This window comes from Heptranchias perlo, chromosome 3, assembly GCF_035084215.1.
Source record: "Heptranchias perlo isolate sHepPer1 chromosome 3, sHepPer1.hap1, whole genome shotgun sequence".
Lineage (NCBI taxonomy): Eukaryota > Metazoa > Chordata > Chondrichthyes > Hexanchiformes > Hexanchidae > Heptranchias > Heptranchias perlo.
The window spans coordinates 115,804,383-115,831,439 of record NC_090327.1 but is presented as its reverse complement, the minus strand read 5'-3'; the positions used below and the strand labels follow the sequence as shown (position 1 = coordinate 115,831,439).

Sequence of the window (27,057 nt, the reverse complement as noted above, 5' to 3'; positions counted from 1 at the left end):
TCAAGTGGAGGGCAAGGCATTGCCGCCTGCGAGCCAAATTTCTGTCAAAGCCATGATGTCAATGATTGCAATGTTCAAGAGTGAACGGACATTCTGGAGGGAAATACGGTAAGTCAAAGGTGGTAGCAGTGGATGTGGTGAGCGGGACGCGGAGGAGGAGGCAGCTTGGGGTTGCTGCGTGGAAGGAGGCAGCAGCAGGTTCCGCAATGGGCCCCTTCACAGAATGCCGAGAGACACACAGATGGTAGCTGTGGATTTATCCAAGGGGGATTGAAGCAAGAAGGCAGGAGAATAATGAAGACTTGGAGGCGGCAAATTACCTGAGTGGAGAAATTAGCTCTACCCCATAAAAACTGCAACTCAACCAAAACTGCATCATGTCCTGCTCACCCATCATCCCTGTCCTCACCAACCTTCACTGGTTTCCTGTCCCAAGATGCACTGAACTAAAAATCTTCACGCCTTCTGGGCTCATCAGCCCTTTTGTGTCTTGCACGACAAAGGGTGTACCTTTTGATCCTTCTGTGCATCCCACCCTCCCTTTCTTCCCCCAACAGTGGCACAGCCTTCAACTGTATCAGCTCTTATCTCTGGAACTCCTGCCTCAAAAACCTAGGCTCTCTGCTTACCAGCCTCCTCAATACCTGTATTTTCAGCTGTGCTTTCTGTCACCTCTCCCAATGCTATTATTGCTGAGTCGTCTTCTCCTCTGGTAAGTGCCTTGAGGCACCTTACTGTGTTTAAGGCACTATAGAAATGTAATTGTATTTTTTTCAAAAAAAGCATTCGCCCCTGCCTTTAAATGCTATAATTCAGTCACAAACATATTTATCTGAGAATTATTTACTTTGCCCTCACTTCTGAATACCTTCATTTCATTTCTGAACAGATATTACCAGAACATATACAGATTTTAAAAAGTGCATGGGTTGATAAATATAGTCCAACAGACTGTCAGTAATTAGGGATGATGGTGATGGACTGGGGTGGACAAATGTAAGGAGTCTTACAACACCAGGTTATAGTCCAAGTGACGAAGGAAGAAAGCTCCGAAAGCTTGTGATTTCAAATAAAGCTGTTGGACTATAACCTGGTGTTGTAAGACTCCTTACAGTAATTAGGGAGCTCATTCCAGCATCAATTATAGACAAACAACGTCCAAAACTACCTGTTAATTTTCATAATCTTTGCTGACAGACCAGGGAAGAACTGCAGAGGTACTAATTCTCAAAACTTAATTTGAAGCCTGGATACAGATTTGTAGACTTTGGGAGCAAAGGATAAGATATATATGGTGCAAAGGGAACATGGGGTAAATTGATATGTGCATGTGTGTAAACATCGATTTTATATATATATCATTTAAACTATAAAAAGGAGAAAACCCGATGCATCTCTTTAAAAATGGGATTACACTTCAATGTAATTTTGGCATCTTTGAGATATATATTTGTGTAAAGTTTAATCCAAAAAAAAATCTATAAAAAGTACATTTTACTTATAGGATTAGAATATCTCGAATTGTAGCACCCGTTGATCGTGATAACAGAGGGAGATAGATTCAAGCTGAGCGAAGTAGACGGACCAATATAGTAGTGTCGGCTCGCCAGTCACACTCCCCACAGCCAGCAGCTCGGGCCGTCTGGCCGCGCACCTTTACACCAAACCAAGTTGGGAGGTGGTGGTGGTGGTAGGATTCCCCTCACCGGCTCCCGGCTCTCTGACGGCGGATGCAGCGAACCCGAGGGCCCTGCCCTTGCCAGTCCTCATCCCCGCTCTCTCTCTCTCTCTACTTGCCATTGAGTACTTATATCCGGCTCGCGGGTCCTTCCTCCCCGGGCCCGGGGTCTTCATCTTGCCGACCACGAAGCGGGACATGGTCCCCGTCCCCCGCGCTCCTCTCACTGCCACACCATCACTCGCCACCCGCCGCTCCACGACCACAGCGAGCATCCATCACTCGCGCACTGCCTGCCTGCCTGCCAACCGCCCGCCCGCAGCTCGCGCCGTTCCGCCGGTTGGGGAGGGGAGGGAGGGGGGCGGGGCCGGACCACGGCCGCCTGATTGACACCCCAACCCACCAGTCGGCGCTCGTCCTCCACCTCCGATTCTGATTGGTTTATCGGGCGCTTGCCGCACAGGCCAGGCACCAAAGGGTTTCTCAAAATAAAAGACACAGCAAAGGTAGGTTGAGCGGCAGCGAATGACGTTCCGTCGTGTTTGCTGCATTTGATTGACAGCTGTGGTGGGCTCGATTGAAAACACACCTTTTTTGCTTCTGCGTTAAATGCTTGGTTACAGCTCATCAGACTGTGCTGCTTCCAACAAGTAGCGTTTATGATGATGTGGGGGGGGGGGGGGGGGGGGGGATGCAAAAAATTGCAGCTTTTACATGCAACTCTCATCAAATTATAGGTTAAAAGAATTACAACAGCACTTAATTCCAGACTAGATTTTGCCAGATGTGCTGGGGCTCTGGGGGAGGTTAGGAGTCCGGAAGTAGGTTGTTTTTTTGTAATGGAGAGGATGTGGGTTTGGAAGCTCAGCTTTGGCTCAAATAGGGTGCTGAGGTTGCAAACAGTCTGGTTCAACCTAAGACTGGCCAGGGAGGGGGATGGAATCGGTGGTTAGGGAACAGAGTTTGTGGCGGAAGCCAATGACAATAGCTTTGGTCTTGCCCAGTTTCTTTCCTATCTCCTCTCAGGCCCTCTTTGAGCTCATCTTGTCATGTCCTGCTCTGTTCATCCCATTCCCACTAAACTGCTAAGCACCTGTTCTAGCCCCCGACCCCACAACATTATCCCTGGGTTCCCTCAATGATCTATCTGTGGCCCCTACTATTTCTCATGCACATGCTGCCCCTTAGCGACATTATCCGAAAACATTGGGGTCAGGTTTCACATGTACAGCACTGTCTTCCTGCAACTCTGAAGGATAGATATTGACCAGGCCACTAGGGAGAACTCTCCCGCTCTCCTATGTGCCATAGGATTTTTTACATCCACCTTAGAAGTCAGACTTCGTTTATCATCTCATCCGAAAGATGGCACCTCCAGCAGTGCTGCACTCAGTACTGCACTGAGGAGTCAACCTAGATTATGCGTTCAAGTCTCTGTCGTGGATTTTGAACAACTTTCATTTATATCACGCCTTTAACGTAGTAAAAGGTCCCGAGACACTTCACAGGAACATTGAGACAAAATTTGACACCGAGCTAAAGGAGATATTAGAACAGGTGACCAAAAGCTTGGTCAAAGAGGTAGGGTTTAAGTAGTGTGTTAAAGGAGGAGTGAGGTAGAGAAGCGGAAAGGTTTAGGGAGGGAATTCCAGAACTTAGGGCTAGACAGCTGAAGGCACGGCCGCCAATGGTGGGGCGAAGGAAATCGGGATGCACAAGAGGCCAGAATTGGAGGAATGCAAAGTTCTCGGAGGGTTGTAGGAAGTTACAGAGATAGGGAGGGAATAGGCCATGGAGGGATTGAACACAAGAATGAGAATTTTAAATTCGAGGCGTTGCTGGACTGTGAGCCAATGTAGGTCAGCGAGCACAGGGGTAATGGGTGATGGGACTTGGTGCAAATTAGTATACGGGCAACGGGATTTTGGATGAACTCGAGTTTATGGAGGGTGAAAATGGGAGGCCGTCTGGGAGATCATTGGAATCGTGAAGACTGGAGGTAACAGAGGTATGGATGAGGGTTTTAGCATCAGATGGGCTGAGGCAGGGGAGGAGATGGACAATGTTAGGGGGGTAGGTAGAAGTAGGCGGTCATGGTGATGGAGAGAATATGGGGTCGGAAGCTCAGCCCAGAGTCAAATAGGACGCCGAGGTTGCGAACAGTTTGGTTTAGCCTGAGAAAGTGGCCAGGGAGGGGATGGAATCGGTGATCAGAGAACGGAGTTTGTGGTGGGGACCGAAGACAATGGCTTTGGTCTTCCCATTATTTAATTGGAGGACAAGCAGCGTGACAAATCATAGGCATGGAGGGGTCGAGAGAGGTGGTGGTGAGATAGAGCTGGGTGTCATCAGCGTACATGTGGAATTTGACATTGTGTTTTCGGATAATGTCACTGAGGGACAGCATGTGGATGAGAAATAGGAGTGGGCCAAGGATAGATCCTTGGGGGACTCCAGAGGTAATGGTGAGGGAGCGGGAAGAGAAGCCATTGTAGGAGATTTTTTTTAAGCTCGTTGTCAAATTTTTGACTGATTACACTTCTGTAAAGCGCCTTGGGACGTTTTTCTATGTTAAAGGTGCTATATAAATGCAAGTTGTTGATAATATATACTGCTGGATTAACGGTAACATACTTCAAAATAGCAAAAGGTAAAATGAATGAGTGATCTGGCTTGTCACAGATGAGCCCTTATTTTTGTTCCAAAATATCAAATATAGACAAAGATGTAATAAAAAAAGGCGTACTTGAAATTGTCAACCCCTGAAGAGAGTACCTTTGCTCTACAGAAGCTGACATACCTGCTGTGAATTTACATTTTTGATTTTTACTTCTGAATTCTAATATTTGCAATATTAGACATAATGTCAAAATTAGACATACTATTAATGAAAAAAATAACTGATGTCATTTGAGGAGGGGTCTGTTCCACTGGTCTAACAAAAGTAAAAAACCATTGATCCATCTGCTAGTTTGTTTTGGCACAGGAATCTTTAATTGTCAGTTGAAACAAATATATTTCTTTTCAAATACTAAAGCTATACAATAGACATGCCAGAGTGAACTCTGCACTTTTTTGGTAAAAGGCACACATGGAGCTTTAGAAATGCTGAGAATGAATCCAATTTGGCTTGAATACATTTTTAAAACTGTCCCTCTCCACAGTTCAAAGATAAAATGACCCAACTTTCAGAAAGGCAGGCAGTGTAGGCAGAACTGCCAAGGTACACACTTGCTTGCCAGAAACATTAAGGACAGAAACTTATTATTGTTGTGTTAGTGTGAAAGGTTCCTTACTGCCTCACAAGCTACAATATATTGCACATCACACATGCAAGTGGTACTGGCCCTCAACACACCAGTCACACGCAGCTGGCTGCAACCTCAAAGTAAACCTGCCAGGATTTGCTGAGGCTGGCTCCCGGGGAGACTCATTTTTAACTAGTTGCTTCTGGTTGACAGCCTTTGTGGATCACGGCAAGTTTAATTTTGGCTTGCAGCGTACTGTCGAAAACCCACACGTTGGCTCCACGAGAAGGGGTCTCATACAATATAAAAGCAGTCAATGAACAACAAGGCAGTATAAGCACAACACCGTGAAAATATCCAAATAATTAACATTTACACAAACGAATTCAGGCCATGAAAGCTAATTACTATTCCTGAATACTAAGAAGCAAAAACCTTGCTGTTGAACTTCCATTAAGACTAACTATATTAGTTTGCAATCTGACATAAAATAACTGTGATGGATTATACTAAGTAAATAACTACCAGAAACTGTAGAAATTTATGCAGTTCTCCATTATATAGTGATTTTTTATGGATATTGCAAGCAGGAGTTCACACCCTCTTATGAATGTAATTAATGGAGCAACTAAGTAGAATTATTTAATTGAACCATAGAAATCTCAGCTCAGAAAGAGGCCATTCATTTTATTGTGCATCTGCACATCCTAGCTCCCATCCTAATAAACTTTTACATTAAAAAATCCTTCTAATCTCCCCCTATGAGAAGGATTCCCCACAGAACCCCACATCCCATTTCTCAAAGACTTAGCATTTCTTATAATAGTGTTAAAATACATCCAATTTTAAATAAAAGATTAAATCGGTCAATAACCATGAACATAACCACAAAGTCTAGTTATATCAATACAGAACAGATCATTAAGGAAATCTCCCTCAGATAGCCTACAGACAGGGAGGAACACAGGCATGAAACACCTACTGGATATGTAGAATATTCCCTACACTTTCAGGGTCTTCTCATTTGCTAACTGACTGCAGCAACTAGCAATGCACTACTTTCCACTTCATCACCCAAGTCTTTAGCCCATTGAAGACAAACTGTTGTTGTGCCAGCCTTATGGCACCAATTGATGCAATAGAGAAGAGTTGGCTTAGTAGCCATTTCATTATCCAGTTTGAGGATCTTATTCAAAAGAAATGTACTGTGAAACTCTGGTACCACTTTCATCAAGAAATATTAGTGCACTGCTCCATCTCTGTGCTAATAAATAAGTCTTCTTCATTTATATATTTTGCGCTTGTTCACTCTCCAAGTATAGACCAGACTAGGAACAGTGCCTTTTTTGAACTCAGAGTTGAGGTCCCTGATCACTATTAGGCCAAAAATGGGAATATGTCCACTATGTAAAACCATGTACAATTCCATGGGAGACATTTGGGTTTGATGAGTAGTTTGATCTACCAACTACCTTAACCAACATTGAGGTTACAGGATGTTACTTTAAAGCACCCCCCTACTTTAAAGCTATCTAGCAACGGGGTACATGAGAAGCTAAAACTACAGCTGTATAAAGGCTAATGCACCTAGAATCCACACCCAGGTGAGGTAGATCACAAATTAGATGCAAAGTAAAGTCATCTCTATACCTATCTTTCGGAGATGTCTACCTGTTCATGTGGAAGCAAAAGATCCCAAGATACTTTTTCAAAGAGCAGGCAGCCTCCCAGATTTCCTGGCCAACATTCATCCCTCAACCAGATTAATTTATCTCATTGCTGTTTGTGGGACCTTACTGTTCACAAACTGGCTGCTGTATTTGCATACGTAACAGCAGCAATTCATTGGCTGTGAAGCACATTGAAACGCATCTTAAGGACATGGAACACACTATATAAATACAAGTTCTTTCATTCTTTTCCATTGTCCTTACAATGTGCCTTAATCTCAACCTCAAGAGAATGCCAGCTGACTGCACCCATATGAATTTTTCCATTTCCAACATCAGCTATTCTGTGGTCTCTGTCAGCAAGATTGAGCATTTGGTACCAATATGTTGGCAAATTTTTCTGGTCTCCTGCCCTCTAGGACAGGAGACCTCTACACTATTTACTATGCCACCTAACTTACTTGGTGTCGTCAGCAAACTTGGCTCTCTATTCCTTCATCTAAGTCATTGATACATATTGTGAAAACCTGAGGCCGCAGTACAGATCGCTGTGGGACACCACTAGTCACATCCTGCAAGTGGAGTACATACCCATTATCCCTACTCTCTGTCTCCTACCTCCTAACAAATTCCCTAGCCAAGTGAATAGGTTCATTTTTGTAACTGTCTCTTGTGTGGAGCCTTATTGAATGTCTTCTGGAAGTCCATATAAATGGCATCCCTAGACACTCCCTTAAGTAAGATAAAGAATAATTGTACATTCGTTCAAAAATCATCTTAATCTTTAGAGGAAAACCATTTTCATCATTCAGTATATGGTCTAAGGATGTTGTGCAACAAGCAGTTTTAATACATTTGAAGATGGTGTGCTGAATTACCCAAAATAGATTTGATAGAATGCCAGTTTGAATGTGAACCCAAGCTTTGAAAAAGCCAGCTTTCTAATGGAAGTAAGCATGCTAAATATTTCAAATTCAAATAATAGACAAAGCATTCACAGACATAACAATTGGCAAACTTAGAAGGCAGCCCCCTAGATTACTGATGCAGTTATTTCATTATTCAGCAAATTCCTGCACTCAATTGAACTCAAATTTTAAAAGGGCACAATCAATCCACCATATTAAATCATGCTCTTTTTTATAATTATGTCTGTGGAGGGAAAACATGATCAAGAGTATGAGCAAGCCAGGCACAGTATCTTCTTGAACATAGCAAGGATCATTCATCATATTCCCCAAATGGTTGGCTTGATGTTAAAAAGCAAGTGTACAAACTCCTCCTGTCTTTACTACCCAGCACCAAAAACAAATCACAGTAGAATCTGCTTTTGTACTCTGTACATTCCAAATGGTTCGGCTGATTCAGACAGTCACTTGTTTTTATTTTTATCCCTCTCTTTTTATAAAAAATATAAACTGTACTTTAAATACTACACCACAGCTTTTCTATATGAAAAACATATCTGCTACATGTTAGATATTCGCCTCAGATCCCACAATGGAAATATATGAGACATTTGGCCAGGATTGATTACCGATTGATAGAATGGTTGAACACTGCAGCATAGTACAAGTCAGACAATAATCTTTAATCTGGAAAAATCTTTCTAAACCAATACAGTAACCTGAACACAAACTTTTTGATGCTATCAGTAAAATCCTAATTTAAAATCTTTTCTTCCTAATTTAAAAAAAACTTTGAACTGTCAACTGCATTCAGAAAAGCTAGCTACTCATTCTCATGTAAATTGAAAAAGAAGTGGGTTTGAACTAAAGACAAATGAGCTAGCAAAAAGAGTACTTTGCATATTTAATGATCCTGAATCATGTATTGTACATTTAAAATTCTCAGGGTTCTAGAGAAATTGAAACATTTTCAGAAACATGAGGTACCAGGAGCTTCCTCCTACTCTTGCACCGCCCCTCGCAAAATATGAATTTTGCTTATATTCTCTTGAAAGTTTGTTGAGCTACTACTTTTCTCTATGGAATGATACTGGAACAAAAAACATAGATTGGTGAAGTGAAAAATAATTAAAAAATTTAGAAAAGCAAGTTGTGATTCTCTCATGCATCTCATAGCATTGGGCTTAACAGAGACATAAGGGTAAATTTTAACCCCCAAGAACGGGTGGGTTGGGGGCAGGTGGGTAGTAAAAATACTCTGTTTTCAGAGCGGGACCGCATCCTGGCTCCAACACGCCTACTTCCAGGTTTGACCCAGATGCGTTTGGATGCGTACGTGCATGCTTCTGATGCATGGGACGATATTCAAAGGGACAGCTGAGGTATTTAAAGTACTTAATGCTGTTAACTTTTGACTTACATAAACCATTTTAACTTCCCCTGAACATGTCTCCCATGGCCTCTGAAACACGCCATGGAAACGGAGGGGAGTTACAGCCGGCCTTCATTTGGACCTTTAAACCAGCGATTGACATGTGAAGGAAAGAGTTTTTGCAGCAGGGCAATCAGTTCTCTCAGACTGGGAGTGCTTTGTGTTTAGACTGCGATTTCTTTGTTCACACTCAGAATTCTTGTGTTCAAATATATTTACCTACATTTTGGACCCTCTCAAACTGACATCAGGATGTGTGGGGGGGGGTGGGGTGGGGGGATGCAATGGATTTATTCTACAATAGAGGAGGAGGCACATCACCATCTGCGGCGTGTAGGTCTGGGAGCTGCAGCTCCACAAGAGAGAGGTGCTCCACAAGGACCTGCAGAAGAGCGGAGAGGGGACCAACAGAGGGGTAGAGGTCGCAGGAGGTACTACCCCCATGAGAGGGTATACAGGCAGAGGCTGAGATTCATGGACCTCCCTGAGGAGCAGTGTCTACGCAAGCTCAGATTGAGTAGTCATGTGATTGCAGACATCTGCCGCTCCTTCATGCAAAGTTGCTCCCGGCTGGGCCTGGTGGCCACGCATTGCCCGTCGCTGTTAAAGTCACCACTGCCCTCAATTTCTTTGCCTCCGCATCATTCCAGGACAGCACCGATGACATCACCAGGATCGTTCACATAAGTGAGCGTCGGCTATACGACAGGTGACGGACGGCTTGTTTGCCAGGGCATCCGACAGCGTCAACTTCCCTTGCAACGACATCAGCCAGACTGAGATGGCAGTGGGCTTCAACTCTCTGCTGGCTTCCCACGGGTGAAGGCTGCAATTAATTACACACACATAGCAATCCGAGGACCTCCACGAGCCAAGACTGTTCGTAAACCGAAAGGGATATCACTCCATCAATGCGCAGCTGGTTTGTGACCACCGGAAGAGGTTTCTGCAGGTGTGTTTCAAATTCCCTGGCAGCTGCCATGATTCCTTCATTTTGCACGAGTCCAACATTCCGGCCCTCTTCCATGTGCATAAGAGACATAAGAGCTGGCTCCTTGGAGACAAAGGATACGCCCTGCAGACATGGCTGATGACACTGTGAGAAACCCCACCAACGAGGCACAGCAGCGGTACAACGACAGTCACACCAGGTCTGTCATTGACCAAGCCATAGGAATGCTGAAGATCCAGGTACCTGAATCAATCTGGGGGAGCCCTTCAGTACTCACCAGCGAGGGTGTGCAGAATAATAGTCGTGTGTGTGGTCCTGCACAACATCGCTCAACAGAGAGGTGGAGGAGCTCGAATGTGCTCATGAAGCATCCTCATCTGCTGACGACGACGACGACGACGAGTATTATTATGAAGATAGGGAAATCCATCACCAGAGCAGCGGCACACATGACTGCTTGTGATGCCAGGGAGGTCACTCATATCTAACAGGTCCTCATAAGGAGATCTGCAAACTGAAGATAGTGAACCGCCTGGAACAACCACCATCACCAACACCAGCACCAGCACCCCCCCCCCCCCCCCCCCGCTTGCACAAAACAGTTCTTCAAACATACATACACTCAATGTAAATGTGCCCAATGGGTGGCATCAAGTCTTAGGGTTCATGATGGAGCACATGAAAGGGCACTTTCACAAAAGGGACTCAAGAATGGACAAGACATGGCAGTGGTGGTGACAATTGTAACATAATGTTCATGTAAGAAATAACATGTTCATGTAAGAAAAAGTATGTCCCTCCTGCTCCTCACACCGGCTAGTAGCAACTCAAGCGAAGAGTCATTTAACCGGGGTGGTGGCTTACTCCTTTGATGCTCCATTTCTTCAAATTTCTCCTTTCTTCCTCAAAATCCATGGCAATGGCCCTTTAAATACTCCAGTTCCCAGAATGTCATTCAGGTGCGCAGTACGTTCGCTGCACAGTTTGGAGACGTCAAACCCGGAAGTCACATTAAGTGCCTGCAATTGAGTCGCAATCGCTCGAGCCAATGCACGCAAAATCTTTTTGGGTTTCCCACGCGACTATTCATCTCTCCCGCTGAGTTCCTGCTGGTACGTTAAAATTTACCCCATCGACGGAACCTGGGATCAGCTCACCCATTCTCTCCTTAGCCAGAGCATGCAGTGGCTCCATATCCTGAATAGACTTTTCCAGTAAATCAATTCTTTTTAAACCGTAATTTCACTAGGCTTTTCCTGCGTCAATATAATTCCGAACACAACAAAAAATAGAAAATAAATAATTTCCATACCTTTCTGTATATTTTCACTGAGGAGTGAATATATTTTTATCATCATAGAGAAAGGCTATTTCGTCCATTGTGCCTGTGTCAGCTCCACAGTGCAGCTATCTACTCTAATCCTACTGTCCTGTCGTTTTCCCTGTACCCTTTTAATATTCTTGCTCCTTCAAATGTTTATCCAATTCCTTCTTAACTGTCATACACAGCTTCAAGTGCCACATGTGGTGATGCATTCCATATTCTGATAACCCTCTGCAGCAAAACATTCCTTCAATGCTTCCTTTTATCTATTCACTGACCTTTCACTATTTATTTTCTCAAAAACTTGAACAGTTAACTTGAATTAGATCGTCCCTTAACTTTTCTCTGCTCCAGTGAATGCAGGTCTGTTTTTCCCAAGTCTCCCATTATAACATGATCCTCTCATCCTAGTAAATCTACACTGTGCATATAGATTATTTTTTAATCCTAATACTCATAAATTTACTGTTTACTCTCCTGTTGTTTTCCCCTTCCCAATCTTTTCCTTCATGTTTTTCTTTCCTGACTTCTCGTCTAACGTTCTTTTATTTCTTGATTATTCCTCTTCTGTAGTTTATTTGGTTCACACTTCTTGCTCTTTCCCTTCCTTTTACTTTCACTCCGAGTCCTTACTGCTTAAACTTCGGATCATTATAATTGGCAGGACTTTATTCCACATATCTGTCACTGATTCACCCCCTCTGATCTTCTGCATTCCAGGTTTCTGATGCTCCTTATGCCTTCCTCACATCTGTCTGTGCTTCTCCTGTCCTCACAGTAAGGGTTGGGAATGTGGTATTATCCCAGCTTTTCTCCCAATGTTGTAGGTCATAGCAGGGGAATGTGTGAGAGCCCTGCCTTCCAGTAGCTAACCTAGCTGATGAAGGGTCACAAAGGATCACCTGCAGCATCAAGAACCCATCTTTTTTCTTTATAGATGCTGACTGATCTGCTTGTGTATTTCCAGCAATTTCTATTTTTATTTCAGATTTCCAGCTTTTTATTTTAGTTTTAACCTGGGCATTGCTATGAAAGCAGAGCAGGAACAAGCAGACATTTATTGGGGCAGATTAGGAGAGGGGCAGGATACTGAAAGGATGGGGCAGAGGCAGATTTGAGAGAGGGGGAGGAATAGATAAAGAGAAATCATGAACCTTTTTAGTTTTCCTTGCTATCAAAATGTCAAAATACAGCAATCCTCAGGACAGTTATGCCTGTGAAGGGAAAAATGTTCATAAAACTGTAAAGAGATGGAATAAAGAAAAAATAAATAAAACTAAAATGCTTTAGGCTGCTAAGGGTGTTGTTGAGCCAATTAATCAGGTGGTTCAGTTCACAGCTTTATTGGTTTCCATTAATATTTAAGTTTCTTCTGGAGCTCACATATCAGTTTTGTATTCTGGGTATGGATTTGATACACCAAACTTTGTAGGAATTTTCTTTGTCACCTTTTGGCTGCCACTCAGATGGCACTCAGTCAGTACATTCTCCTCCCAGTTGGATGCCTATAGTAATTTACAATTCTATTCCTGCATTGGTATTTAAGCTGCACTGGTTAAGACAGTCAAATAGAAGTCTGTCACGCAAGACTCACTTAGACCGTTGTATAATGCAGTATTCCTCAGTTATTAAGAAAAACAATTCCTCTGGGGGGCACTTTATTTTTAAATAATAGCACAGTCCTTTACCTACTTGTTCCCATCTCACTCAAGATCCAGAGTGGCAGATACAAGTGAGCCGATTGACCTGCCAATCTACCCCTCAGTAGCTGGGTCAGACTGCACATAGACGCAGTATGTTCAGCTCAGACAGATACAAAATACTAGTCCTGTTGGGAGTAATGAGAATACAATACATATTTTAAATTGCTGATGGTGGGGTTTGCAATATTCGAAATTCTATCATCAAGGTCAATTAAACAGCATGAATTGGAGGCCAAAAATAAAGATTAAAGTGGCAGATCTTAGCAATGTAATATAAGTTTACTTAACAGCAACTGAAGAGACACAATGTTTATGCTTAAATAAATGTACAGACAAATCAGAAATATCTCAGAGAACTGGAACTTACTGTACATTCTCTCTCATGGAGGTGTACAACTTTTTACTTTGTTGTCCAAAGCTAGTTGCCACAAAAGCTTTACTGGTTCAAGTATCCATTTCAGTGCTACAAGGTCATTTTTTAAAAAAACGTTGTTTATTCTGAAAGTATCATTAAATAAGAAATATTTTCTCTTTGAGAATGAAGGTGATTGTAATGCTAGGGAATGCTGGCAACCAGTCAGTTACAGATGAGAGCGAGGGGGATGGGAAAAGTCATTTTCTGCAATCGGATGACACATTTTCCCCATTAGATAAGCAGAAGGAGAAAGAAAGTTAAATGTCCCTCCAGCCCAACTTCCTCCAATACTACTGCAGAATTTTGTTTCCCCCCTCCATGTACTGAAAGAAGATGTGGAGCAAAGCTCAGATTTGTGGCAAAGCTTAAAGGGTGGGAATCGTGGGTGAGAATCCTTAAACCTCTCAAACACTCTGGGAATGATGCTTACAATGCAAGTTCCCAGAGACTGGAGAGGTATTGGAGGGGCAGGGAGGGGAGAGGGGTAGAGGGAATCATAGATGGTGACCCACAATAATTATTTGCAACCAGTGCATCACAAAAAAGGTATTCTATATACGGTGTGGGAAGATGCCAGTGAGTATCTGAAACGTATAAAGAATAAATTGGAACTTTCCTTAACCTAAGTTGAGAGTACCCAATGTGGAGATCGCTGAATCAACTGTGCTAATTATCAATTGATCTGAAAAAAGACCTTTTAGGAGATTGGTTCCTAGTTAAAAACATTCCCCAAACGAACATAATTGATAAGACTTATGATTTGCTACTTGTTGAGACATCAGTGTTGCAAGCAAAGTTTACATTTTATGAAGTTCTGGACAGACATGAAGAAGCAGCAGTTCGGAAAAAGTCAGTTATCCCATACCAACGTCAGAAATTTGGGGCTCTATTGAGGAATATTTGCCAATTAGCAGTACTCTTGACACATCCTAACACAAACCAAGGACCAGCCTGACCCAAAGGCCGAGAAATTCGGTCTTTCAAGGCATTTGATAAAGTACCACATAATAAGACTTGTTAGCAAAATTAAAGCCCAAGGGATTAAAGGGACAATGGCAGCATGGATAGAAAATTGGCTAAGGGACAGAAAGCAGAGAGTAGTGTTGAACGGTTGTTTTACAGACTAAAAGGGAAGTATACAGTGGTGTTCCCCAGGGGTCAGTATTAGGACCACTGTTCTTTTTGATATATATTAATGACCTGCACTTGGGTATAGAGGGTATAATTTCAAAGTTTGCAGATGACACGAAACTCAGAAATGTAGTAAACAATGTTGAGGATAGTAATAGACCTCAGGAAGACATAGACAGACTGGTGAAATGGGCAGACACATGGCAGATGAAATTTAATGCAGAGAAGTGTGAAGTAATACATTTTGGTGGGAAGAATGAGGAGAGGCAATATAAACGAAATGGTACAATTTTAAAGGGGATGCAGGATCAGAGAGACCTGGGGGTGCATATACACAAATCTTTGAAGGTGGCAGGACAAGTTGAGAAAGCTGTTAAAAAAGCATAAGGGAATCTGGGCTTTATTAATAGAGGCACAGAGTACAAAAGTAATGAAGTCATGCTAAACCTTTATAAAACACTGGTTAGGCCTCAGCTGGAGTATTGTGTTAAATTCTGGGCACCACACTTTAGGAAGGATGTGAAGGCCTTAGACAGGGTGCAGAAGAGATTTACTAGAATGGTACCAGGGATGAGGGACTTCAGATATGTGTAGAGACTGGAGAAGCTGGTGTTGTTTTCCTTAGAACAGAGAAGGTTAAGGAGAGATTTGATAGAGGTGTTCAAAATCATGAACGGTTTTGATAGAGTAAATAAGGAGAAACTGTTTCCAGTGGCAGAAGGGTCAGTAACCAGAGGACACAGATTTAAGGTGATTGGCAAAGGAGTCAGAGGCGACATGAGGAAACATTTTTTTACGAAGTGAGTTGTAATGATCAGGAATGCACTGCCTTAATAGTAACTTTCAAAAGGGAATTAGGTAAATACTTGAAGGGAAAAAATTTACAGGGCTATGGGAAAAGAGCAGGGGATTGGGACTAATTGGATAGTTCTTCCAAAGAGGCGGCACAGGCACAATAGGCACAATGGACCGAATGGCCTCTTCCTGTGCTGTACCTACTCTGATATGATACTATTAAAGTGACTGCCTGTTAGGCCTCAACCAACAAGGTAAGTTTTAAAAATATACTTACCTGAATGTGGAGCTGGCAGGAGCAGGAGTGCTCCTCTGCTCCCTCCCACCACTCCCTCCTGATCCGATCATCCACCCTTTCCGACCTGGTCACTCCACTTCCAACCCAGTCACTCCCCTTCCTCACTTACCCAAGGGTCGCTGCTAGCGTCGCAACAGCCCGATCTTTAATTTTGTTTCGTCAGCAGCTCAGTGCAGCTCGCTGTCCCCATGGAAATGTGGCCCAAGGCCCAATATCGGGGGCGAATTGGGCCTCACCAATCAGATGCAGGGCACATGCCAGAATTTCTAGGCCAGATATTTTCACCCTACCTCCATGCCCCTCTCTTTGGGGTGGCAATTGTTTTAAGTGTAGCTCTTGGGATGAGTTTGGGCTCATCTGTACCACTAATACTGGTGCATATGTCAAAGGGCATCAGAACCCTACAGCTGGTATAAATGGTGTAAATCGATATATCAATAAAATTCAAATTGCTTCATATTCTCCTCTGAAACTCCTCAATCAGAATTTTGCAGAAAATAAATTTTGGAAATATTAAATGAAAGCAGTTTATTATATAAAATCTGAAGCAGTATTTTGATGCTCAAAGGGTTGAAGTAAAAAATAAGCAGCTCAAATCTTGCTGAGAGTTGTTTCTTGGTTGTAGAATCGGACTGGATGACTGGTCAGTGTTCCATAAATATCCCAGGCTGTAAGGGAGGAGTGCACCTGCCTGCACGCTCAAAAACTTTGGCAAAAAATAGATCCCGCCAATTTAGAAGATAACTTACGATCTCACATTTCAAGCATCACTAGAAAGTGAGGGAATATCTTTAGCATTAGTTTCTCCAGAGAGCTGCAATGTCTACTGCCCTAAGGCACACGATCAACTCTAGAGCTGACAGAGTTAAGTTAACAGACACCAACAACATAGGGTTCGATCTTAACCGGTGCCGTGTTTGGGTGGGCGGGGGTGCCGGGTGGGAGGGAAACCCCACAGGGAGCTCAGTATAAGGGCCGGGCTATTTTAATTCCTGGGTCTTATTTGAATAATACAGGAAAGTCCCCCACCTATCTGGTCCAACCAGCGGGAGCAAAAATAGGTTCAGCAGCCTGACAACACTGGGGACCTAAGGGAATGGTTCCGGGCATAAAATTAGTGCTGGGAAGGGGCTTTGGAAGCTGATGATGGAGCTGGGTGGGAGGGGCAAGGCCGGGCCCGGCTGGGGAGGCTCAAGGATTCCTTGCGGGGCTCGGGGTGGGGCATTCCTGCTCCTCCTGGCCCACAAGGATTGCACAGAACTGTGATTTTTAAAACCTACTGTGGCCTATTCTGGCCACTCTGCAGACTCCCGTCGTGGTTCTGCTCTCACCATTGGGCCCAAATCCGGAAGATAAAATATCTTTGCAGTGTCAATGATGTCATCTGGTGGTGACTTTTCGATGTAAAGCATGCCCCTGCCTGCTTTACATCAGGCATAGGCAGCCCTCCCATGCCTGAATGAAAGTTGGGAACACATTGCAACACCCTCCCCACCATCTTAACCTCCTGGAGCTCTCTTTGTCTGTCAATTTTTTTCTCCCAAGTTTATCTTCCCTAGTTCAATTCTCATCCCCTCAAAATTAGCTTTTTCCAATCTATTACTTTGGTCTTTGTCTTACTTATGTCTTCCTCAATCATTATTTTAAACCTTATTCCGTTATGATCGCTATTGCTAGATTGTCCCCCACACTGAGTTCTCTTATCTGTTCTGGTTCATTTCCCATGACTAGATCCAGCAGTGATTCCTCTCTTTTTGGGCTTTTGACATACTGGGTAAGAGAAGCTTACTGTACACACTGTAAAAACTCCATTCCCTTTGCCCCTTTCCCTACCTCTTCTTGCCAGTTTATTTGGGGGCAGTTGAAATCTCCCATGATTATTATTTGATGTTTTTTGTTCATTTCATAAATTTGCCTACATATTTCTTCCTCCACTTCCCCTCCACTATTAGATGGTCTGTAGAATATACTTATTAACATGATCGGTCCCTTCTTATCCTTTATCCTCTAATCCCTAATTAGTACAGCTACCCCACCTCCCCTATTCTTTCTGAATATTTAACTGCCAGTCCTGTTCTTTATGTAGCCATGTTTAAGTTATCCCGACTACATCTGGCTCTTCGCTATGAATTATTGCCTCCAGGTCCCCTGTTTTGTTTCGGATGCTGTGCACGTTGCTATACAGTCAATTTAATTTGTTTTTAATAATTGTTCATCTCACTTTATTTTTAATGGTCATTTTGTACCTATGTTCTTTAACGGTATTTGTTCCCTGAGTGATTATGTTATCCTTATTCCTTACCCTGGTCTGACCTTTAATCTCATCTCCTATTTCTTTTATCTTCAGACTTAAGTTATTTTCACCAGATCACTCCACCCCGTCTTACTAGTTTAAAGTCCTATACACTGCCCTATTTATCCTTTCCACTAGACACTAGTCCCATTCCAGTTCTATTATAAAACATGTGATAACAGAACACTTGGAAGGCATTAACGGGATTGGACAAAGTCAGCATGGGTTTATGAAAGGGAAATCATGCTCAACAAATCTACCGGAGTTTTTTGAGAATGTAACTAGTAGAATAGATAGGGGAGAACAAGTGGATGTGGTGTATTTGGATTTTCAGAAGGCTTTTGATAAGGTCCCACACAAGAGGTTAGTGTGCAAAATTAAAGCACATGGGATTGGGGGGAATATGCTGGCATGGATTGAGAATTGGTTGACAGACAGGAAACAGAGAGTAGGAATAAACGGGTCTTTTTCCGGGTGGCAGGCAGTGACTAGTGGGGTACCGCAGGGATCAGTGCTTGGGCCCCAGCTATTCACAATATATATCAATGATTTGGGTGAGGGAACAAAATGTAACATTTCCAAGTTTGCAGACGACACAAAGCTGGGGTGGAATGTGAGTTGTGAGGAGGATGCAAAGAGGCACCAATATGATTTAGACAAGTTGGGTGAGTGGGCAAGAACATGGCAGATGCAGTATAACGTGGATAAATGTGAGGTTATCCACTTTGGTTGTAAAAACAGAAAGTCAAATTATCTGAATGGTGATAGATTGGGAAAAGGGGAGGTGCAACGAGACCTGGGTGTCCTTGTAAACCCGTCGCTGAAAGCGAGCATTCAGGTGCAGCAAGCAGTTAGGAAGGTGAATGGTTTGTTGGCCTTCATTGCTCGAGGATTTGAGTACAGGAACAGGGATGTCTTACTGCAGTTATACGGGGCCTTGGTGACACCACATCTGGAGTATTGTGTGAAGTTTTGGTCTCCTTATCTGAGGAAGGATGTCCTTGCCATGGAGGGAGTGCAACAAAGGTTTACCAGATTGATTCCTGGGATGGCAGGACTAACGTATGAGGAGAGATTGGGTCGACTAGGCCTATATTCACTCGCGTTTAGAAGAATGAGAGGTGATCTCATCGAAACATATAAAATTCTAACAGGACTAGACAGACTACATGCAGGGAGGATGTTCCCGATGGCTGGGGAGTCCAGAACCAGGGGTCAGTGTCTCAGGATACGGGGTATGCCATTTAGAACCGAGATGAGGAGAAATTTCTTCACTCAGAGGGTGGTGAACCTGTGGAATTCTCTACCACAGAAGGCAGTGGAGGCCAAGTCATTAGATGTATTCAAGAAGGAGTTAGATATATTTCTTAATGCTAAAGGGATCAAGGGATATGGGGAAAAAGCGGGAACAGGGTACTGAGTTAGACGATCAGCCATGATCATTTTGAATGGCGGAGCAGGCCCGAAGGGCCAAATGGCCTACTCTTGCTCATATTTTCTATGTTTCAGGTGTACCCTGTCCCAGCGGTACAGCTCCTTCCTGTCCCAGTACTGATGCCAGTGGTCCATGAAATGGAACCCCTCCTTTCCACACCAGTCCTTCAATCACACATTCACCTTTCTGATCTGCCTATCCCTATGCCAATTAGCATGTGGCTCGGGTGGTAATCCCGAGATTACCACCAGTGAGGTAACTGTTTTTTAATTTAGTTCTTAACTTTTGATATTCTCTTAGCAGGACCACCTTCCTTTTCTTCCCTATGTCATTGGTCCCAACATCGACCATGACATAGAGTAGGGATAATGAGTATGTGCTCCATTTGGCAGGATGTGACTAGTGGTGACCCCCAGGATCTGTACTGGGGCCTCAGCTTTTCACTATATTTATAAATGACTTAGATGAAGCAATAGAGAGCCATATATCCAAGTTTGCTGACAACACCAAGTTGGGTGGCACAGTAAATAGTGCAGATGGGAGCTGAAAGTTGCAAAGGACATTGATAGATTCAGTGAGTGGGCAAAGCTGTGGCAGATGAAGTTCAATGTGGGAAAGTGTGAGGTCAGAGTATTTTCCAAATGGTGAGGAGCTAGGAACTGTGGATGAGCAGAGATATTTAGAAGTACAGAAATCACTAAAAGCTGGTGGACAGGTACAAAAAGTTATTAAAATGGCTAATGGAATGTTGGCCTTCATCTCAAGGGGGCTGGAATACAATGCTGTACAGAGCTCTGGTTAGACCCCATTTAGAGTACTGCATGCAGTTCCAGAAGAATATATTCACCTTGGAGGAGGGTGCAACACAGATTCACCAGCATGATACCAGGGCTAAAAGGGTTAATTATGAAGACAGGTTGCATAGACTAGGTTTGTATTCCCTTGAGTATACCAGATTAAAAGGTGATCTAATTGAGATGTTTAAGATGATTAAAGGAATTGACAGGGTAGATAGACTGTTCAAGGGCGTTGTTAAGAAGCATTTCACACAAAGGGCAGTGGAAATGTGGAACTCTCTCCCCAAAAAGCTGTTGAGGCTGGGGGTCAACTGAACATTTCAAAACTGAGATTGATAGAAAGGCATTAAGGGTTACGGAACCAAGGCGGGCAGATGGATTTAAGATACAAATCATCCATGATCTAATTGAATGGCAGAACAGGCTCAAGGGGCTGAATGGTATACTGCTGTACCCATGTTCCTATGACAGCCACTGACAAAGCATGCCCCCCTGGTCCAATAGGCAGCAGCTCCTGATGAAGGCGGCTACAGAAGTCTGCAACAGCCTGCCTGGTGAGGTGCAGTCCCTAATGTACTGCTCCTCAGGTAGATCCAAGATGGTTACTTGGTCTGCACTCCCTGTGTGCTGGGTGTGGGCTCCTACAGCAGGCCCCTCACTTGCTGTGCTCTGATAGGCCCAGCTGCAGCTGGTTGCTGAGGCTGTTGTTGTCGTTGCTCTTCCTCCAACTGTTCCTCTATCCAAATGAAACTGGCAATAACAGCACCCATGATAAGCAGAGAAAGCTTACTGAGGGTAATAAAGCAAAAATGTGAGAAAGAAAAAAAATCTGGAAGCTGGAAACTTTCCTGACAATCCAAATATCACAAAGATCCTGTGATCTAATTACCTGCAGGTGAGTACCCCTTTAAATACTGCTTCAATGGCTCTGAGACACCAATCCCGCTAGGTTTTACTGGCGGATCAGGCACTGGACGGGATGTCCACCATTTGTAGTTGAAATGGTGTTGGGGTATTAATTCTGTCAGAAGAACCTGATTTACATGTGTTCATGAGGCCCCACCTGCCTTTGGTGGGAGCCTAGGCCGACTCTGAAAAGTGTATGGTTAAAATAGCGGTGGGTGGGAGCAAATAGGGAAAGCAGCGTTACGTACTCTACTGCTATTTTAACCAACTGCTCACCCCGTTCCCATCGGGCAGGCAAGATTAAAATCGAGGCTTAAGTGTCAAACATGGCTTGTGTGGAAAAAGTCTGAATTGCTGGTTTCACTTACTTCATAGATCAAAATGGTCCATTTCCTTGATTCAGAAATGTTCCTCTGATGTGAAAGAACTTGTTTTGTTCTGATCTGTAGATATTTGTTCAATTGACAATGCATGTGAAGTGGTCATACCTTTTAGGATATTCATTATTATATTGATGGCTTTGTGTTTTTATTCTGAATTAATATGTATGAAACATTATTGAGCTTCTTTGGGAACCTCTATGTTAAAGGTGCTTGTTTCGACACCCAAGAGTCTAAAGGCAAGAGTTTTAATTCAGGACAAATTTTTTTCAGGTCAGAATGAAAGGCCCTGTATCAATCCCTGCTTGAGTGACACGATAAGTTGATGCAGAAGATTTGTGAGACGAGTTAACAAGATTTAAAAATTCACTGTTTGATAAATATAGAACAAAATTCCAATTCCAGAGACTCAAACTCATTCTGAAGGGAACTTAACCCATTACAGAAATTCTCAGACGTTATATGTTTATATTTATTGTACATTTAGCACTGGTTGATTTTTGTGCAGATTGTTGGAAAATGCAGTAATGTATAATGCTACTTATAAAACTAAAATGTATACATTCTTAACTGACATAGATACACCTACAGAAACTATACAGTTCTCAGTGAGAAGTACCTAATTCCAATTTATTGTCTAACGTTGATGTCTTTTGAGAGGTATAAATAGCTATTGGCACAACTGAAATAATCAGTAAAATCCTTGGAACCATTCTATTGCTTTTGACAAATTCTGCTTTTAGCAGAAAAAGTTTTCCTTTTAGTTATGTTTTCCGCCCTGGTGTTGGATCCTTAGGCAACGAATGTACAGTGTGTCCTGCAGAGAGCACAAGCAATGCATCTTGGATTACAAGCCACATTTTTCAAACTGTTTTTCATGGGTCTCAAGTCATATGAAAAAACCCATCTAAATCAAATCAACACAGCCACCAACATGGCTTAGCCACCACCTCATGTGAGCTTTGCATATAGCACCACTCCCTCAATCATTTTATAATAAAGGAAATTTATTTTCGAGTTCCTCCAATGATTCAGTTGGTAAAAGCAGTGTGTAACTCAGTCATAAAGACCAGAAGATCCCAGGTTCAAATCCTAGTCTGCGCTACGTTAGCGGAAGGTTCTCAGCTCGGGTGGAGGTAGGTGTTACAATTGTACTCACTGCCCCTGGGCTAGAAAGGTGGGGGGAAAATCAGCAAGCGTTCCCACTCCTGATGGCTATCATGACCCCCTGCAAAACAAGTCAAACACCCTGCCAACACTCACTGTCTAAACTCACAAATCAAAAATGCCATTTTGGAGGAATAACAAGGGGAGGGGAAAGGCTAGTGTCCATGGAATTGTATCCAGCATGAGTCAGGACTGGGGAAAAATTAAAGGAGAAAATTAGTTATTTCATAATTTCCTCTCCCTTTTTAGATTCCATTGCTATATAAACCAATCTTAGTTGAGTTCTCCCAGACCCAGTGCTACTCTGAATTCAAACGATAGGGCACAAGGGTTGTCGGGTGTGAATGGAGCTCTGATTTTCTTTTACTCCCTGTCACCAAGTGTTTGATTTTTGATGAACACTTTTCTGCTGAGGCACAGTGGAGATAAACGGATTTGCCATGTGTGAAATGGTAGGTTGTCTATTTCCTACTACTCTGTGGCACAGTGGAGCTGCAACACGGCAAGAATTCTGAGCTAAGGATTTCCATTTGAAACATTAACCTGTCTTTCTCTGTCCAGCACAAATGCGATAGACTGAATGGCCCTCTTCTATGCTGCAATTTCTATGACTAAGATATTGATCAACCTGCCACGTACATCCAGCGTTTTATACTTTTGAATTCACAGTTCGCAGTTTTTCTTTTCTCTGCTGATATTAGGTCAGCTCCATCACATCTACAAACCAGAGAGCAATGTTGTATTAAAATAAATACACAATTCAAAAGAAAGCATCAGAAAGACAAAAAGGATGATGGTACGGCGAGACTCTGACGGAGCGAGACCTCAGTGGAGTGAGAGGTTCAGCAGACTGAAGAGTCAATTGCTTTGGGAGTTATGAGCAAGGGAGTTTGGAACAGAGCGAGTTCCATTACCCTTACTTCATTGTTTTTCTCCATCCTCTTACCATTGGGGTGACTCATACCCTTGCAGTTTTATGAGCTTTTTGTGTTTTTCTTTTTGACACTTCAACAATATCATGGCCGCCTCCAGAGCCTTGCCTAGAGGACAGCGACTCCAGTGTGAGCTGTGCAACATGTTCACATTTAAGGTAAGCTTGGGAGAGAGGGATATGACATTAGGCACTACGGACATGTTCTAAATGTCCAGAGATTGAGTCTCTTGAGTAGGAGATCTGCAACCTGAAACAATGGCAAAGGACATTTAACGCAGATAAATGTTGGTAGGGCCAACACAGAATACGCCTATCATTTGCAGGGAACAATGCTGAAAGAATTACACAGAATTACATAGAATGTACAGCACAGAAACAGGCCATTTGGCCCAACTGGTCCATGCCAGTGTTTATGCTCCACACGAGCCTCCTCCCAACCTTCTTCTAACCCCATCAACATATCCTTCTATTCGTATCTAGCTTCTCCTTAAATACATCTATGCTATTCGCCTCAACTACTCCTTGTGGTCACAAGTTCCACGTTCTAACCACTCTCTGGGTAAAGACGATACTCCTGAATTCCCTATTGGATTTATTAGTGACTATCTTATATTGATGGCCCCTAGTTTTGGACTCCCCACAAGTGAAAACATCTTCTCTACGTCTGCCCGATCAAACCCTTTCATAATCTTAAAGGCCTCTATCAGGTTACCCCTCAGTCTTCTCTTTTCGAGAGAAAAGAGCCCTAGCCTGTTCAATCTTCCCTGATAGGTATAACCTCTCAGTTCTGGTATCATCCTAGTAAATCTTTTTCGCAGCTTCTCCAGTGCCTCTGGAGTTTGACAGAGAAAACGATCCAGGTGTTATTGTGCACAGATCACTGAAGGCTCGTGACCAATGTAGAGAAGCTATAACTAAAGCTAACAGGGTATTGGGTTGTATTAATATTAAATAAATAAATCAAAGCACACCATTTCTGTCACTATACTAGTTGCTGGTCAGACTGCATCTAGAGTACTGTGTCCAGTTTTGATCCCCCCACATGGTAGGTGATATAGCGGCCTTGGAAAAGGTCCAGAGGAGAGCAGAGTATAACTCCTTAGCTATTTAGATAAGCTTAAGACCTAGGTCTATTTACTTTAGAGCAACGTAGACTTAGAGGTGACCTAATAGAGGTCTATAAAATAATTGAAGGGCTTGATAGCTTGCCCACAGATAGATTATTTCAGTTTAACAGATTGTGGAATACGAGGGGATATGAGTTTAACAAAGTAAGAGTAGGAACAGACTGGATGTTAGACGGTTCTTCTTTTCCCCAGAGAGTAGTGAGCCTCTGGAACACGTTGCTGGTTGGTGTGGTGGGTGCTGACTCTCTCTATTGCCTTCAAGAGGAGCTGGACCGGTTCTTGACTGGGGCAGGGATCGCATCATATAGAAGGTAAGTGTCTTTATAGATAACTCTTGGTCCATGTGATCTCCTGGATGGGTTTCGATTGCTTGTGCGGTCGGAGAGGAATTTTGTAGAGTATTTTTTTGCCTTATTGGCCCTGGATTTTCTCTGTTTTTTGCCTCTCCCAGGAGATTACATGGCTGCAGGGGATTGGGGGGAGTCGGTAGGAAGTGTCTAGTCATGATGCTCCAGCCACCATGAGTGTGGGGCAGGCTTGATGGATAAAGTGGTCTTTTCCTGCCTGTCAATTTTGTATGTTCGTAAAGCTAATCTGTAATTATTTATGACAGAATTATAAAAGGGGTGTCCCCACTCAAACATCCTCAAGACACAAAGATATATAAATATTGAAAATCGTGTACAGACAGTAAACCGAACTCTCAGGTTGACACACACAAAAACAGCTCTGCCACAAATTAAACGGTTATTTCATTTTTTTTCTGGACTGAAATCCAACATTCACATTGGGATTTATGGTAAGCAGTGTCCATTTTGACATTTATGGCACCTCCAGGTTTCACACTGTCATAAAGCCACCTCTTCCATTCCCTCCCTCTCTTCCATTCCCTCAAATAAACACCCATTTGTCCTTAACTCACAAATAACAAAGACAACTCAATTAATCATATTTCACAGGTACATCTATGTAACATTCCACCGATACCCATTGCCACATGCAAGGAAACACATACAGCATACACAGTACAAATACAACACAATCACTGAAGGGACTCATGGTCAGCAAAGGGTAAAACGTGGAGCTGCAGAAGTAAAAGTTCAGAAGAAAGACAAAAGCAAGTTTGATGACATGAACAGTTACCACGCATAATAAGAAATTACAGACAATGCAATCCTACAACTGACTTTCAAGCAAGCACGATAACATTGTTTTCTAGACAATTTGTGCTAAGTAACAATAAAAGACTTTCACCAGATTAATTCTTTTATATTTAAGCCATACGTGCATGATTAAAATAAACAGACCAGGTAAAGATTTCTATGTAGCTTCCAATACTAATACAGGAATTAGCTCCAGAATACCTTACCTCCCAGTCTTTCAGCACTGATTCGTTGATGGAATCCTCATTCATTTCAGACTCCTCATTCTTTGTTACAACCATGAATCCTGGCTCCTTCACTGACTCTCCAGTTTCATCCCCATACATGTCTGGAGACCACTGCACAAAGAAGACATACAGATGCTCGGCCCTGCAAAGCAAAGTTTCCACTGAATAAATATCTGCTCCTATCAGCTGACCTTTTTTCCTGGGTCCATGCTGCACTGGCTGCCAGAGACTGCACAGGGGCTCGCTGAACAGCTGCTAAGGACAGCAGAACTGGAGGTTGTGCACATGCTGGCTGGAGGAAGTTGCAATCAGACAGTAGAAGAGGGAGGGGATGGGGGTAGGAAAGGAAAGAAAAAATAACGTACTCCCCAGTCACTAGCAGGGGAAAGGTTCACATAATCAGAAATCTGAAATCACTCAAATTTTTATTTTATTAATTTTAAAACTATTGGATTTTGTGGGCGGGGGTAATGTGGAGGTGGGGTCCAATAATTTATTTTTGTATCATTTCTTCTGGGCACAGTGTGTGTCATTGCATGGATTTTAAAAGCATTCCATTATATAATGACTAGGCTTCTTAGTTAATATTTTCAAAACATATGCTAATTAGTTGGTGTCATATAACAATGACATAAAAGTGATAATATGGTTGAAATGAAGGATAGGTTGATTGAGGGCTTATCCTTCACTCCAGCATACATAGGTTATCATTCAACCCTATTGCTTTAAAATGAGTACTGTTTGCATGGCTGGGGTCACCAACCAAGGAAAATAATTACAGTGCATTTGCAGCCACAAAGCCAACATTCTGACCAAACTTCTTCCACGAAGTAGTTTCTTTGAACATTTCTTTAAGGCTACATAGGTTATGATATGTGTACATTGTAGGGAGATTTCTGGTGCCAGAAAGACTGGGGCTACGTGGAGCTGGAATATGCAAGAGAAGGCTGGATGCAAAAGAGTTTGCATGACTTGTGTTCACACTGGTCCCCATTACCCTTCATATGGGGGCATCCTCAAATTGTGCTGAGGTATCCTTAATGGAGATGATAGAATGGCCAATCTGAAAATTAG

The 27,057-nt window shown here is 42.8% G+C and overlaps 1 protein-coding gene across 2 annotated transcripts in view; it reads right to left on the bottom strand.

Annotated features, from left to right (window-relative positions):
• Positions 1-27,057, bottom strand: part of oxr1a (oxidation resistance 1a) — a 701,118-nt gene that overhangs the window by 26,288 nt on the left and 647,773 nt on the right. For both annotated transcript variants that reach the window (XM_067981541.1, XM_067981543.1), the window contains exon 11: positions 25,963-26,125. In XM_067981541.1, coding sequence (XP_067837642.1) covers positions 25,963-26,125 — 163 coding nt within the window. The remainder of the gene's footprint in view (positions 1-25,962; positions 26,126-27,057) is intronic.